The sequence below is a fragment of the Aphanomyces astaci genome (genome assembly GCF_000520075.1).
Source record: "Aphanomyces astaci strain APO3 unplaced genomic scaffold supercont1.10, whole genome shotgun sequence".
Taxonomy (NCBI): domain Eukaryota; phylum Oomycota; class Saprolegniomycetes; order Saprolegniales; family Verrucalvaceae; genus Aphanomyces; species Aphanomyces astaci.
In genome coordinates this window covers 192,369-206,482 of record NW_009798273.1, presented here as the reverse complement: position 1 = coordinate 206,482, position 14,114 = coordinate 192,369, and the positions used below count along the sequence as shown (strand labels likewise).

The 14,114-nt window shown below is 52.1% G+C and overlaps 7 protein-coding genes across 10 annotated transcripts; 2 read left to right on the top strand and 5 right to left on the bottom strand.

Annotated features, from left to right (window-relative positions):
• Positions 1–180: 180 nt before the first annotated feature.
• On the bottom strand, positions 181–4,559 carry H257_05321 (hypothetical protein). Its single transcript, XM_009830162.1, has 9 exons — positions 4,337–4,559; positions 4,075–4,277; positions 3,751–4,024; positions 3,543–3,696; positions 3,378–3,446; positions 2,954–3,208; positions 1,799–2,451; positions 951–1,055; positions 181–895 (listed from the first exon to the last, which is right to left on the bottom strand). The coding sequence occupies exons 1-9, from the start codon at positions 4,532–4,534 to the stop codon at positions 266–268; spliced, it is 2,541 nt and encodes an 846-aa protein (XP_009828464.1). The 5' UTR covers positions 4,535–4,559; the 3' UTR covers positions 181–265.
• An 80-nt stretch (positions 4,560–4,639) lies between these two features.
• Positions 4,640–6,688, bottom strand: H257_05320 (hypothetical protein). The gene is made up of 5 exons (XM_009830161.1): positions 6,663–6,688; positions 6,321–6,615; positions 5,947–6,260; positions 5,312–5,375; positions 4,640–5,240 (listed from the first exon to the last, which is right to left on the bottom strand). The coding sequence occupies exons 2-5, from the start codon at positions 6,600–6,602 to the stop codon at positions 4,758–4,760; spliced, it is 1,143 nt and encodes a 380-aa protein (XP_009828463.1). The 5' UTR covers positions 6,603–6,615; positions 6,663–6,688; the 3' UTR covers positions 4,640–4,757.
• A 531-nt stretch (positions 6,689–7,219) lies between these two features.
• H257_05319 lies at positions 7,220–9,053 on the top strand. 2 transcript variants are annotated; one of them, XM_009830159.1, is made up of 3 exons: positions 7,220–7,614; positions 7,735–8,072; positions 8,143–9,053. In XM_009830159.1, the coding sequence occupies exons 1-3, from the start codon at positions 7,302–7,304 to the stop codon at positions 8,959–8,961; spliced, it is 1,470 nt and encodes a 489-aa protein (XP_009828461.1). In that variant the 5' UTR covers positions 7,220–7,301; the 3' UTR covers positions 8,962–9,053. The 2 variants fall into 2 exon arrangements, with proteins under 2 accessions (XP_009828461.1, XP_009828462.1); XM_009830160.1 differs by having other exon boundaries at positions 7,220–7,652.
• A 227-nt stretch (positions 9,054–9,280) lies between these two features.
• H257_05316 lies at positions 9,281–11,293 on the top strand. 2 transcript variants are annotated; one of them, XM_009830155.1, is made up of 2 exons: positions 9,281–11,133; positions 11,215–11,293. In XM_009830155.1, exon 1 carries the CDS (start codon positions 10,452–10,454, stop codon positions 10,848–10,850), a length of 399 nt encoding a protein of 132 aa, XP_009828457.1. In that variant the 5' UTR covers positions 9,281–10,451; the 3' UTR covers positions 10,851–11,133; positions 11,215–11,293. The 2 variants fall into 2 exon arrangements, with proteins under 2 accessions (XP_009828457.1, XP_009828458.1); XM_009830156.1 differs by lacking the exon at positions 11,215–11,293 and having other exon boundaries at positions 9,281–10,936; positions 10,994–11,128.
• H257_05318 (hypothetical protein) lies at positions 9,328–10,071 on the bottom strand (the record flags this gene model as incomplete). The annotated part of the gene is made up of 3 exons (XM_009830158.1): positions 9,328–9,583; positions 9,642–9,734; positions 9,803–10,071. The coding sequence occupies 3 exons, from the start codon at positions 10,069–10,071 to the stop codon at positions 9,328–9,330; spliced, it is 618 nt and encodes a 205-aa protein (XP_009828460.1).
• Positions 10,102–10,416, bottom strand: H257_05317 (hypothetical protein; the record flags this gene model as incomplete). Its single annotated transcript, XM_009830157.1, has 1 exon — positions 10,102–10,416. The coding sequence occupies one exon, from the start codon at positions 10,414–10,416 to the stop codon at positions 10,102–10,104; it is 315 nt and encodes a 104-aa protein (XP_009828459.1).
• Positions 11,294–11,969: 676 nt separating the features above from the next.
• H257_05315 lies at positions 11,970–14,113 on the bottom strand. 2 transcript variants are annotated; one of them, XM_009830153.1, is made up of 4 exons: positions 13,439–14,113; positions 13,186–13,361; positions 12,557–12,830; positions 11,970–12,456 (listed from the first exon to the last, which is right to left on the bottom strand). In XM_009830153.1, the coding sequence occupies exons 1-4, from the start codon at positions 14,087–14,089 to the stop codon at positions 12,148–12,150; spliced, it is 1,410 nt and encodes a 469-aa protein (XP_009828455.1). In that variant the 5' UTR covers positions 14,090–14,113; the 3' UTR covers positions 11,970–12,147. The 2 variants fall into 2 exon arrangements, with proteins under 2 accessions (XP_009828455.1, XP_009828456.1); XM_009830154.1 differs by having other exon boundaries at positions 11,970–12,830.
• Between the last annotated feature and the right edge of the window lies 1 nt (position 14,114).

Sequence of the window (14,114 nt, the reverse complement as noted above, 5' to 3'; positions counted from 1 at the left end):
GCCAAAAGCAACAGGGTCCCCACACCCTTTTAGTAGTGCAGGTCATAACTCTATATAACAATTGGCTATTACACGACATACAGTACTTCTACCACTATGTAAAAAGATGATGTCAACACCACCAAAGCAGCGATAACGTCGTGGCTTGTTCTGGCCGAGCTATCTACTAACGTTACCCGGTACTAGTACTTTTATACTTTACAGCAAGTAGTTAATGGTCGTCTTGAAATATGTTGATACTATTCAAACCGATAACTTGTCCATTTTAAATGCATGTCGTGATGACGCTTTCGCCGTCGGCGCTCCACACCATCATAGTGGGGGGAAGTCCATTCGTGAGGACTTCGACTGTCGCTGCAAACTCGTCCGGCTGTGACACTGTTGGGTCGGCCAAGGGCATCACGACCAGCGCCGCATCCCGCGAGTGATCGCGCACGAGCCGATTGATTTCCACGGCGGCGGCGGCGGCACCTCCTGGCATGGGCAGGAGCAGCGCGTGCGTCGGGTGCAGCGCAATGCGAAGCTCCGATGCGACGTGAATCAGGTGCTCGGCGCTCTCGTCGTTGCCGTCGTCGCACACGCGTACGAGGCGAATGGGAAGCCCTTTCCACTGGACATTTGACTGGAGGACATGGGCCAGCTGCAGCATGAGCGTTACATGCGACGACGTTCCCGACCACGGCTTTGGTTCGGTGATCCACACGTCCACCGTCCGGACGACGCCGTCCAGTCGCCACAGTCGGCGCGGCGGTCGAACCCACGAGTGGTTGGCATCCGGCACGAGCAGCGCTGCGTCAACCTTGTCGCAGTGCCGAAACACCACCACGTTCTTGTGCAGCAACACGGCATCGTTCAATACACCTACAAACACGTCGGGGGTCGCCGCCGCCGCCGCCTGCCAGTCGAACATTGTCACACATTTTCGTCGACTAAACCAAAGGTCGTCGTACCAGCATCATCCAATCAAATGCAATCGTATTCACGTCCATTCCACCGAGCCCACTGCACTGCATCAAACACTGGTACCCCTGGCGCACCGTCGGCGCCACCAACACCTACACACGACGTCCATCTCAACATGTATCCGCCATAATCAAACACAAAATCATATCAACATCTCCGCCAAACTCATTGTGTTGTGACGTGGTTTCTCGTTGGAATTTAAATCGATTTGATTGGCTACTTCAGATGAGCTCAACATTATTAGCCAATCAAAACCACCTTCTCAATGAAATTTAACCAATCAGATCGATTGTGGATCGGTTTGGTCGGCGCGATTCGATTGCACCCCCTCCCCAAATTTGTATCAAATCGACAATACATTGTTCTTGTCATTATAAAACATAAAGCAACTAGCCAATCAAATTATCCACTCTTCGACTAATTCAACATCGAATTAGTGTGTGTGATTGACATTCATGGGATACTGGATGATCTTACAAAAGTGTCAGTACGATCGATTTATTTGGCAAAGAATCCGCACAAAAGTCAACCATATATTGGATAAAAGGATTATTCAAGAACCACTTCAGCCAATCAAATCACAGTCCTGTCGAGTTTCTGCCAATCCAAACGATTGATTAATAGCATTGGTTTCAAATCCACACTATTATACACATACTAATCATTGTATCGACATACGTTGTACGACCAGCTTCAAATGGGATCATATCAAATGGATAGTAGAATGCAACGTTACTTGGCGACATATTTGTTTATGTATATGCATATTATTTTGTACTGTAATGAAAATAATATTAAACAGGTCCAACTGTGGGTGAAAGAATGCACAAAATACCTGCGGAATCGCCTTGAGGTTGGCGTCGTCAATTACATCCAGCCATCGCTGCAGCCTTCGACTGGCTTGGGTGGTTGTACTCGGTCCAAACTCGCCCAAGACAATATCACCGACAATGTACAATCCGCCCTTTTTCAGTCGATTGCACAGCGCGACGCTGGGTGCATGCGACGTCGGCGGCACAAACAGAATCGCCGGGCGCCAGAACTTCAAGTGCCCTTTGCGCGTGTCCAATCGCAGCAAGTACTTGCGCACTTGGTGATAAATTAGCGCTTGGCTGACGTTTCCCCACGACGTTTCAGGCCCCACAAGGTACAAATACACGAACAACGCGGTCACAATCACCAGCGTCACAGCCGCGTACATGGCGTTGAGGTAGATCATCACACTCAAATTCAGCACGACGCCAGCCAACGACAGCGGCCAGCAGCTGTACCGGAACGTCGGGCGGAAGTTGGGCACGCCCGTAACTTGGAGCACGAGCGACGTAAAGTTGACGGCAGCATACGCGACGCAAAAGAACGACGTGCAGATGGGCGCGAGGACGTCCAAGTCGCCGATGAAAATGAACACGAACGACAAGAGCGCAGTGAATGCCACGGCGTACTGCGGCTCGTCCCCGTGGGCACTCCCTTGGCCAAGACACCCAAACCCTACAACGTGCACATATATACATTGAATAAAAATACCCCAAACCGATCTATGCAAAGACACTAGATCGCCACAACCAACACAGCAGAAATAACCGTACTAGTAGCAGTACTAGTAGCAGTAGTAGTAGCATGGAGGTTGCATAGACTATCACCTCGCTAGGAGGTATAAATATATATATACCATGGCCAACACACAAGTGTCAGGAGGAGATTTGTAGTGTTTATTCTACATTATTGTTTGAGCGACGATATATCATTATCGTAGCCAATCCGATTGCACGAAACCATCCCAGAGCACAATATAATCGAATTAGTGTGACACCTTCTTAATTAGTGTGATACTATTCTTACGATCACCCGACGGACCCAACATCTCTCTTTTTCATACAAAATATTCAGTAAAGTCGAATCAGCCCAAAAAAATGGCCACACTATTTTAGGGAAATCCGCAAATAATATCATCTCCAAGCAGCTTGACAAATAAATACTTCTGAGGATATACCGTAAAAGAGGTTATCCCTGGCAATCGCTTGCAAGATCCGAGACGCCCCAAAGAGGGCCCCCAGCCCAGACGTGTAGCACGACACCAAGATGCCTGTGATGATAATATATGGCGTAGGGCCAACTTGCTGGAAAAATGAAAAGTTGGTGCGCAGCGCCACGCCATCGAAGGACGCTCCAAACAGGAAGATCAGCGAGATGTAGATCACACAGGCCGTCACCACGGCCGCCAAGCTGCCCACGGGGATGCTCTTGCCTATTAAAAAGCAATCAAACTTGATATATATACCTGCAAGATAAGATAAACAAAGCCCCAAACGGTAGTTAGTACGACGAAAATTGACAACCATACCTATTTTTAATATTTAAGAGATTTTATATTTATTCTAAAACCTAAAAATCATGAGCTTTGATTAGTCTCGCACCTGGATGCTTCAAGTCGCCACTCAAATTCAAGCCTTCCATGAACCCCGTCGCGAGCGGAAACACGATCGCTACAGCCATTTATATCGTACTCGTCACCGTGTCATTTTGAGTACTAGTAGTAGTACTAGTAGTAGTAGTACTAGTAGTTGTAGTGTTCAGTGTACCGTAAACTGCTCCTAGGTCGCACGCAGAGTCCCCACACACATGCAACTCGTCCGTGTAGTTAGCGTGCATGTTGGCAGCCAGCGTGCTGCTTTGAGGTCCCGTGACGTGGCCGCCGCTCTCCAATGCCCGTGTAGTGGACACACAAATGACAATCTGCGACACTGTAAATAGACGAAACACAACCAGAGTGCATGTATTTCCACGTACGGCGCCATACGCAATGCAAGCAAATTGCACCACAAAGAGGTACTGGTTGACTTTGGAGAATGCGTGCGCGCCAATCAGTGCAATGCACACGATCGTAACAAGAGTTGTGGAGGCCACCGTGACCACTACCCACTTTTTGCCCCACGCACTGTCGACAAACCACGTTTGCGCGACTTCTTCCGCGAATCCGACCAAGTACATGGCCACGCCGGACGCGTATAGCAAGTAAAACTGCACGCCGATCGCACCTCCGAATTCTGGCCCGAGAGACCGACTACAGAAGCAGCCCTGTGAGAGAGAGAGAAAACGACGGCGAGGTCGGACCTGATGAGGTAGTACGAGCCGCCACCCCGCATGGCGCCGTTGCTGGCAATCGCACTCGCGGAAAGCACAGTCAACACGGCCTGAAGCTCGGCAAAGAAGAAAATGGTGAGCATCCCCAACACCCCGGCTTGCCCGATGGCCCACCCGAGGCGGAGAAAGAGAATCACCCCGATGATGTTGAGCAGGCACGGGACGTACACGCCCTACAAGGGATTGCACATGATGAAAACGATGCATCGATGGGGCCGGACGAGGGACGTACGTTGAATGTGCCCAACTGGTTGAGCACAGACGACGGCTTGGTCGTCGTGGCCTCCGATTCTCTTTGCGTGAGGGACAAGAAGGGCGTGTACGCATGCTGCGAATCATCCAAGTCCAACACACGGTGATGATGACTGACACCCATGGAGTCTGCTCCGTTCGCACTCAAGAGCGGCTTGGCTTCGACCACCCTTTCCATCAAGTGGCTGCGAGTTCAAACCTACGCCGATTCTACATTCTCCGTGGTGCTGCGACGTTATTGGTCGATTTCTGCAGTCTTTACAGGTGTAGCCAATCAAATGAGACAAAATCGAAATGCGTCGATATGATTGGACGATGTCTCAAAGATCGCTTCATGCGGCCATGGACACTCTTTAATATTCCTGCCGTTTTTGAGCTGATGATTATGCAATTCCATCGCATTATGCATGATCCTCTTCGCCGTCGGCGTCTTCACTGCCGGGACCTTGGCTAGCACTCTGCGCCGACGCCAGAGCACGCTCCCTTGCAGCTTCGACTTCATGCATGTTGAGGTTGGTGCCATCGCTGGCAAGGATGGGCTCCGTGAGGGCTTTCCGAAACCACGTCGAGAGGCGCCCAAACGTGTCGTTGCGATCTCGCAGCTCCAGCTTGTCACCTGAGAGCGTCCACACCGACTTCCCACCTGGCTTGGCGGGCCGCAGTTGTCGGTTGGGCAGTCGAATGTCGTGGGGGAATCCTTGGGTGTTGGTGTCGTAGCCAAAGTTGCGCAAGTGCACGCGCGCGACGTCGAGGACATGCTGGAACTGGTCGGGCGAGTAATGTCGAAAGGAGCTGGCAATCTTGCCACTTCGAGGCTTGTACGGTCCAGTGGTCGAGTCGTCCTCGGTTAAAACGGATTCAATCCGAGAATTCCATTCCGTGTCCTATATATATATACAACAAGTTAGTCTCGTTCAAGAGATGTCGTAAGAACGCCTGACGCTCTTGACCGTACTTCAAGCGACCCTTTTGGATCTTTGTTCAATATAAACTTGACCACACGATGCATCGTTTCCTTTCTATGATTACAAGCATATACGACCGAATTATTGGGAATATTCTTTTTCATATATACTTTTCATAGTTAGGAAAAGATCAACACAAGTATTGTGCTTTCCAGTGAAATTTCATTGTGTTGTGGTTTCTCGTTGGAATTTAAATCGATTTGATTGGCTACTTCAGATGAGCTCAAAATTATTAACCAATCAAAACCTTCTCAATGAAATTCAACAACCAATCAGATCGGTTTGGTTGGCGCGATATATTCAATTGCACCCCCTTCCCAAATGTGTATCAAATCGACAAGTATACTCGATACATTTATATTGTTCATTTGATTCAAACATTGGAGTGTGGAATGAGCAGCACCAAATCCGCAGAGAATCGATCGACCAATCAAAACCCACAAAACCATCATCAACTAGCCAATCAAATCTACTCTTCGAATAATACAACATTGAATTAGTGTGTGGTTGAAATTAGTGTGAAACTGGACGATCTTGTTTACATGCAAAAACCAAAGAATCGATCCATGTAGATTTGGCAAAGAATCAGCACAAAATCCACTACATGGCGACAACTTGGACTTACCGATGCAGGAGCAGGTCTTCGTACCGTACGATTTGGATGGGAATGTCCACCTTGGCAATCCAGTACGCGTGAAACTTGATCCACACTTGAATCTCGTTCTGGATCATGGCATCCCATCGGTCTGCAAACCGACTATATGTGACATCGTGCACGCTCTTGTTGTGCGAGTTGGTCAAGGTCATGTTGAAGTACGAATTGATCGCGTCCCAAGGGTTGCGCACGACGAGAATGGCCTTTTGGACGGGCACGGGGACGTACCCCGACCGCTCGGGGTAATGCGACTTGACAAACCACACGCGGTCGTCTACGACACCCTACGGGAACGCCACGTCACGATGCATATCCAATTATCTTGTGACCAAAAATGTACATACCTCGCCTTTCATGCCAGCTTTTTGGAGCTCCAAACTCAGCGATCGGTCTGGTCTCGTGTCACAGCCAGTGTACACGCCCGTGACCGTCTCGAGAAGGCCACGCATCAGCGAGTTGCCACTGCGAGGATAGCTCACGATCGCAATGTGTTCGCCGTGGTGCTCGTCTGGCACGAGCCATCGTTTCTCGCTGCTGGTCTGCGAAGTAGTACGTGGCAGCGTCTGGGTCGACAGTGGAGATGGCTGAATCTCATTGCTAGGCGGTGGAGTATTGGTGGCCTCCATAATGGATGTGTATCTAGTACATCACGTGAAGCCTCGCTCAGCGTCATGCCATCCGCCTACCAATGTTGGCACCAAGGAAAGTCCCGAAAGGAATACTCACACTATTTGACGACCGTTTGTACGTTATAACTGTAAATGAATGTCATTGAAAATAGTGTGTCGCTCAGTTTGGGCCACCGATTTTAGATTTCGACTGATCGGGTGAAAAAACGTCATTTTCGAATTTACCACGACGACGTCATTGAGGGAGTAGCTGTCGGAAACTCGCTGGGTCATGATAGCATGACAGGAATGCACACGTAGTGCTTTATCAATTTAGACGGTGTGCCTCTTACCGTACACATTCGTCTTGATAATGAAGCTAAAGCGAAGGAATCGAGGATTAAGCCCCTTGGTTCATTAAGCCACCGGCCTCTCGCTATCTCTTGTTTGGAGCACTTCCAATTAAGGGACGAAGAGTTTCGGACATTCCAATCCATCATCGACTGCAACGTTAGGAATGTACTACCATAGCAGTGTCGTCAATGGTAACCACCTGCTCGAACGGGAGAAGGTTAACAACGTCAACAAATGTTCTGATGTTCTTGACGCCTCTACAGAGTACAGCTAGCCTCTACAAAGTACTTAAGTGTACCCTAAATATAGCGTCGCCACCACATTGGTGCCTTCAAAACGGCACCCACCTAAACAAACGTCGGCATGGTCTCGCTGTGGTCCTTCCGGCACGTCCTACTGGTCACCTGTCTGCTTGTCCATGCCAGCCTTCTCGCAGCTTTAGCAGGCGACATTACTCGTCGTCAAGACGAGAACGTCGATGCCAATGGGACTATCCAGGCATCGCCAAACAATGATGCGGCCACCGATGTCGTTCAAAGTGCAGTTCCTCCAACGGCTGTTGCCGTCCCCACTGCTGCACCACTGGTGCCTCCTGTGATGGACGACACTGCGCTTAAAGTCTGTTTGGCGACGGTGGACAAACTCTCGCTTGACGCCGCGGTCGTTGCTAAGCAACGTACGTCTCTCAAGCCTTCGTTCAGTTTCGACACTTGAGTAACTTGCCCGGCATTTGTTCACGTTGTTTCTTCGCTTCTCGTCCATGGTATTTCTCATCATGGATTGCTGTTGTACACAGTGACGGCGGCGACGGAACTGGCCAACGCGGCCCAACGGTCCATGGAAAAAGAAGCCAAAGAGAACATCCGAGCGCAAGCCGAGCTGGCCGCGTACAAGCGGAGCCACGTCGATGCGATGGCGTCCGAAGTCCAGCTGCGCGAGTCAGCCGAGCGCGAATTGGCGACGCAAAAGGACGCGTCGTTCGCAATCGCCAAGGAGTTGGAGGCTCACAAGCAGGCGGTGGACGGGCTCAAAGATGAACTGTCGAAGGAAATCGAGCGGTCGCTGGAGCTCAAGCGAGCTGAGGGGGTCGCCGCCACGGCACTGCTGGACAAAGTTGTGGCCTACGATCTGTTGGTAGGTTCATGCCCCCAGCAAATATGTCTATCATCCACCTCGTGAATCGATCAATCTTCTTGGCTCACAGATCGACAAGCACAAGGCCCTTGAAAGCGTATACAACGACGCATTGGAGCACTTGGCGCATCCGATGCTGTCAGAATACTTGAGGGCCCGAGGCAACGAACTCGGGGACATGCGCCCGGAACTTCGCGCGGCGCTCGAAAAGGCCAAGAGCGTCATGGCACTGCCGTCGAACGTCCTCGAGAAGCTTGACCGCGGCAAGCAAGCGCTGCTCCAAGGCCACGAGCACCTCCGCAGCGGCGTCGCGCCGTACGTGGGCGACAAGCACGCAGCGTCGGTGAGCGTGGGGCTCCTGGGGCTGCTGATGCTGCCGCCGCTGTACGTCGTCTACCGCTTCGTTCACGGCGTCCAGCGCGCGCTGCAAGCCCACCATTTTGTTCTGGTGCTGAATTTCGTGGCCTCGAGCTACTTTGCCGTCGTCGGCGCATCCTCGATTATGTACCACGAAGACGTGCTCCACAACCTACAAAAGCACAATCCCCCCGCGTCCGCCCTGCTTCAGTTTGCCACGCTAGGGGTGTTCATAGCGCAGTTGTGGTGGAGCGGCGTGTTCGTGCTGGTTCTGCTCGACTCGCGCCTGAAGTATGCCCAGCTGGTCCACGTTGCAGCGTCGGTGGGGGTCGTGGTACACTACTACGAGCACGTGTGGACGCTCGCCATGCTAGACCAGGAGCACCAGCTGCAGGACTCACTCTTCTTCATGTACGCGGTCGTGTACGCCGCGGGACTCGTGCCGGCGCTCGTCAGCGGCGCCAAGCTCGTCAACTGCATCCAATCGACATCCGTGGTGGCGAGACCCCTCGACAGCTTGAAGCGGTCGTGAGGATCAAATCGACACGAGGGATGTGTAGCGAGTAGTAGCATGAAAACAAGACTACAAGAAGATTCTGCCTTATACATCGAAGCGTTTATGCATTGTGTGTGTTATGGCACTACGTTGGGAAACTCCTACAAATGGGGGCCTGAAATGCGAAACTCCGTCGATTGGGGGTCTGAACTAGCGAAACTCCTACAACAGGGGGCCTAAACTAGGTAATAATGTACTACTTTTGAAGTACCCAGCAATATTGCGCCACGAAGTCACAAACCATCTAGCGCCCCATTTCGCATATCAGTAAGATGAAGTGGTTTATAGTACAAATTCACCGATCCCTAGTCTCAATTGTCCATTTACATTTCCTAACCCTCTTTAGTCGACACATTTACACATGTGTACCCACAAGAGGATGGGCAAATTGCACTCGGTCGTACATCGGGTGGCCTTTCCGCACCCTTTGTCATGTGGCACGTCCAGCACGAAAGTCCGCCACAGCTGGATGTCGAGGACGTAAAATACACCGCTCCACTTTACGCAGAGGAGCTCCGTGATCACGGCGGACGCCTGGTCCAAGTACACGCAGTTCTTGTACGGCCACTTGTCCAAGCCAAAATGGTACTTTAGCGCCCTCAGCCAACAAGAGCGAAACGTGCTGACTCTTGTCTTGCAAGTGGGGGCATCGTTACCTTTTGTAACTAAACACAATCGTCATCGACCCGAGCGCCATCGCCACGGCATGCCGAAACCGATCCGTGCTGCCAACGTACACGGCGCCTGCCCTACACATCAGCTCAAAGTCAACTCGCGGCATGGGGCACACTCGGTCCACAGTCACTCGGTGCATCACAGGGAAGGCACCGCCGCTGACGTGTACTGGTGCGTGAAAATGATCTGGACGTCGCCGGCGACACTCACGAGCCACCACACCTCCCCTGATGCAAAAATCACCTTGTACCACTCAAGCTCTTGCGCGTGATGAAACGCACTCATGGGCCCCAACGGTCCAAACTGCCCCAGCTCCAACGGGGCCGTGCTTAGACAGCGCCACGCTCCGCGCAAACAGAAGCGGCCGACCGGTCCAGACGATGCCCGCCACGCGGGGGAGCACCAGCACATTGCACACTTCGACGCAGCTGACGCTGGCGATCACGGCGAGTGATGCGAGAATGACCACAAACGACAGCATCGACGTGATGTAGATTCACACAGCGCGGGAGTACAGCGCCACGTTCTGCGGGACGTCCAGCTGATTGGGGAGGGTGTCTGTGACGGACGCGCTGACCGACTACAGCAGCACGAACGTGCCGACGTCACCTTCAATCGACATGACTTCGCGTTGGCCGAGCACCCACTCGATGGCCAGTCCCCATGCAAAGTAGTCGAATTCGGGGGACATTGTTTGATCCAAGAGGAGGCGCAGCACGTGTCGACTCGTGCCAAGGACGCCGTCGTGTCCTCCATCTCGTGCTGCGCGACGACGGCCAAGTCGGTTAAACATGCGACGTCGCTTCAAAAGAGGTAGGTTTCAATCATGCGCGTCGTTTCGCTTAGAGTGCCGAGGCAGTCCGAAGCGGCGGGAACCAGCCACAGGTGGCCGTGACGTTGAGCTTGTTCGAGTGGATGGCCATCGCGGCCACGAGACTGGTCATTTGTGTGAGGGCAATGTACTCAATAATAGGACTGGCGCACCCGTCGTCGGTTCACAGTGTCAACATCCGACTCGACTAGGAGACCAGGAATTGGTCGCACAGGATGTTGCCTGCAAAGCGAGGCACGCCAATCCACGCCAATCCACTCTGCCGGGCACGTCCAAGGCAGTTGGAGCCGCTCAAACGACACTTGCGCGTAGTCGTTGGTGGCCACGGCGGCGTCCACAGCTTGTTGGGCCTTGCTGAAGAAGACCTGCATCGCGTCCAGACACGGGATGTGGCGCGCATCGATCGTTCCAAACAGCCCCAGAATCGTCTGCAACGTGACAAACGTGAGGCCGAGCGTTTCTCGAGCACGGACGCCCACGTCATGACTTGTTGCATGGTAGAGTTAGCATAAACAAAGTTGGACGATTGCGGCACGAGGGATCCGTTGATTAGTCGCGTGTCTTGAGCGAGGAAAAGCTCAAACGCGAGCGCCCAATACAGCTTCTACGACGTGTGGGACGGGACCTGGTACACCGGTTTGGTACGTCATGGGTACACAGGGCTAATGCCAAACATTTCGACGATTCCGATTCGCTTGAAGTTTTGAAACTGCGTCGTGTAGTACTCAATCCCCTGGGCCCGCCACACCTTCGCTTCGGCGACTTGCGTGGTGGAGATACCAGTTAGCGAGTCGAGCCACGGCTGACCCCCTGCCAACTGGGCCAAGGGGGCCCCAAAGATCGCGTCGAAATTGAAGCACGAGTCGATCTGGTTGAAGTTCACGTTGCGCAACACCGACTTCTTCGAAGAGTAAGATGGAGTACTCCTGGGTCGTTTGCAGATATGTTTGAGGAAAGTCGTGCAATCCTCCAAGTCCACTTGGGTGGGTGACTAGGAGACTTGCCGCCAAGAACGCTTCAATTCCGGACGTGTTTGGGGGGGACATCGCATTCGAAACAAACAAAAGGTTGGTCGTGTAGTAATTTTTCGAGACTCGTTTGTACTAACGTTAGTAAGAGTTGTTGCCGACATGTGAATTCAATACCCGGCTGTTTGAGCGAATACTAGAACCACGGCAAGGTCAGATAGCACGACGACGAAGGCAAGAAAACATAGCGGCCGAAAGGTCGCCAGTTACTTGAGTTGCCTATGTAACGACTTGTAACGACTCATGGTCACTCAGAATTGAATCGCAGGTGTCCTAACGCATATGCCAAACATTGTTTGGTACATGACGACCAACAATTGGACGAACCACATCGCGTCGGACTATGGGGCTAAAACACCATTTCCGGCCAGTTGAATCGCTGGCTTTGAAGAACCCCTTGTAATGGCTCTGGCTCTGGTGAACGATATCTGTCGAGGCTGTTCCTTGGGCAGTCGTCCAGAACGAGTGGCTGTCGGCCAACCATGACCATACAACACACAACTACGTGTTGTTCGATTCGTACTGTTAGCTGGTCTACTGCCGTCATATGTATTGCTAGCTACTAGTACTACACTACTAACTACTACAGGACAAGCATCCAGCTTCCCACAGTGTGATTCGTCCCCGTTACACAGACATGTCCATCTTGATGGTTTTGTGGGGATGGTATCCGTCGAGCGTGAAATCGTCAAACGTAAAATCATCGATTTCGGTCTTGGCCGCATTCACCTTGAGCGTCGGGAACGGCCGCGGCGACCGCTTGAGCTGCTCCTGGAGGGGCGCCACATGGTTCAAGTAGACATGCGCGTCGCCAAACACGTGAATGAAGTCGCCAGCTTGGAGCCCACACACTTGGGCGAGGAGACGGGTCAGCAGCGCGTAGCTGGCAATATTGAAGGGCACGCCGAGCCCCATGTCGGCACTGCGCTGATACATCTACACACCAATATTTGTGTTAAGAGTATTAAAAAATCCTAGCAAAAAAATATATACTGTCGAACTGTCATTTCGAGTCGGGGAAAGCCGTGCACGATACCTGGCAAGAGAGCTCGCCGTCGGCCACGTAGAATTGACAAAACATGTGACACGGTGGAAGCGCCATGATGCCCAAGTCCGCAGGGTTCCACGCCGACAGAATGATGCGGCGGTCGTTGGGGGTGTGCTTGATTTTGTAAATGACATCTGCCAATTGATCGTGGCCTTGCCCCGTGTAATCTGTGTGCATGTCGATGTACTTGGCTCCAAAGTGGCGCCACTGGAAGCCATACACTGGACCCAAGTCGCCTTCTTCCCGATGCACGAGGCCGATGCTACATACACCATGGGTGGTCAGTTCTAAGCTACTAAGTAGCATTGTCGATTCGATTGTGCTCAATCGAATGAGCAGAATAACCACATCGGCAGACAATCGATGATATATCGACCAATGCAAACCCACAACACGAATCAAGTGGCCAATCAAATGATCCACACTTCGACGAATTCAACATCGAATTAGTGTGTGACTGAAATTAGTGTGATACTGGACGATCTTTACAGACTACGTAGTACAAAAGTCAGGACAAGCAATCGATCAATGATAGATTTGGCAAAGAATCAGCACAAAAGTCATCCAACTTTGGGGTAAAAGGACAATCGTTCGTATCAACAAATAACGAAACCAACCTATCGAGGTACTCGCGCGATCCATTGCCGTCCCAGATCTTGATGCCCTTGTCCTGCAGCGTCTTGGCGTTGGTGTTGCCACTGATAAACCACAGCAGCTCCTCCGCCACCCCTTTCCAAAACACGCGCTTTGTCGTGAGCAGGGGGAACACGTCATCCCGTAGGCTGAATCGCATCTAAAGAATACCATGTCCATGACTACAGTATGCTACATACACTCAACAAAAAGCGCGACGGCAGTGTGTCTACATACCTGGGCGCCAAACAGCGACAGAGTGCCCGTGCCGGTGCGGTCGCCCTTTTGAATGCCGTCGTCCAGAATGCGCTGAATCAACGCAAGGTACTGGAGCTCTTCGTGAGTGCGCTCGTACGTGGCAAAGTGAAAGTCAATGTCGTTTTCGCGCTGTGTGCCCAACGCCTCTGTCTCCACAAACCCCAACTGCTTCAACGTGGACGGGAAGAACGCGTCGCAGTCAAAGTCCCCGTCCACCAACGTTACGTACGCGCGGTGGCACGCGGGATGACGCAGGGCGTCGCTGTACACACTGGCCCCGCCAATGGCAAACACGTGTTCGATGGTCGCTGACGGAAGCTTGGACAGCGCGTCGTTGAGGCTAGATGCCGCCAGAACCTGCGGAGAAGACGCTTCCAACTCTGCTGCCAGCTGCGCGTTGCGAGTCAAGACGACGTTGAGTCGCCCTGGCAGCGGCCGAAACTTGGCCGGAATCGACTCCCACGTGTTGCGACCCATGATCACCGCATTCTGCTTGGTCGCGTCCGTGGTTCCAGTCGTGATCTCACGGAAGCGCTTCATGTCACTGGGCAGTTTCCAGGGCAATGCGTTGTTGATGCCGATGCCCCACGTCTTGCGGGCGACGGCCACGACCACAGAGATCTCGTGCATGGTAAACTTTGTTCCTGCGTTGGGA

What these genes read in the sequence shown, in the direction of transcription:
- H257_05321 (XM_009830162.1), bottom strand. Translation starts at nt 4,534, where the DNA reads ATGGAAAGGGTGGTCGAAGCCAAGCCGCTCTTGAGTGCGAACGGAGCA. An exon ending in ACCTCAAGGCGATTCCGCAG is followed by an intron (nt 1,056 to 1,798) that starts GTATTTTGTGCA and finishes CGTCGTGTGTAG; the next exon opens with GTGTTGGTGGCGCCGACGGT. An exon ending in CATTTGATTGGATGATGCTG is followed by an intron (nt 896 to 950) that starts GTACGACGACCT and finishes TTCGACTGGCAG; the next exon opens with GCGGCGGCGGCGGCGACCCC.
- H257_05320 (XM_009830161.1), bottom strand. Translation starts at nt 6,602, where the DNA reads ATGGAGGCCACCAATACTCCACCGCCTAGCAATGAGATTCAGCCATCT. An exon ending in AAGCTGGCATGAAAGGCGAG is followed by an intron (nt 6,261 to 6,320) that starts GTATGTACATTT and finishes GCGTTCCCGTAG; the next exon opens with GGTGTCGTAGACGACCGCGT. An exon ending in ATCCAAAAGGGTCGCTTGAA is followed by an intron (nt 5,241 to 5,311) that starts GTACGGTCAAGA and finishes ATATATATATAG; the next exon opens with GACACGGAATGGAATTCTCG.
- H257_05319 (XM_009830159.1), top strand. Translation starts at nt 7,302, where the DNA reads ATGGTCTCGCTGTGGTCCTTCCGGCACGTCCTACTGGTCACCTGTCTG. An exon ending in CGCGGTCGTTGCTAAGCAAC is followed by an intron (nt 7,615 to 7,734) that starts GTACGTCTCTCA and finishes TGTTGTACACAG; the next exon opens with TGACGGCGGCGACGGAACTG. An exon ending in TTGTGGCCTACGATCTGTTG is followed by an intron (nt 8,073 to 8,142) that starts GTAGGTTCATGC and finishes CTTGGCTCACAG; the next exon opens with ATCGACAAGCACAAGGCCCT.
- H257_05316 (XM_009830155.1), top strand. Translation starts at nt 10,452, where the DNA reads ATGCGACGTCGCTTCAAAAGAGGTAGGTTTCAATCATGCGCGTCGTTT.
- H257_05315 (XM_009830153.1), bottom strand. Translation starts at nt 14,089, where the DNA reads ATGCACGAGATCTCTGTGGTCGTGGCCGTCGCCCGCAAGACGTGGGGC. An exon ending in TGTCGCTGTTTGGCGCCCAG is followed by an intron (nt 13,362 to 13,438) that starts GTATGTAGACAC and finishes GGTATTCTTTAG; the next exon opens with ATGCGATTCAGCCTACGGGA. An exon ending in ACGGCGAGCTCTCTTGCCAG is followed by an intron (nt 12,457 to 12,556) that starts GTATCGTGCACG and finishes ATTGGTGTGTAG; the next exon opens with ATGTATCAGCGCAGTGCCGA.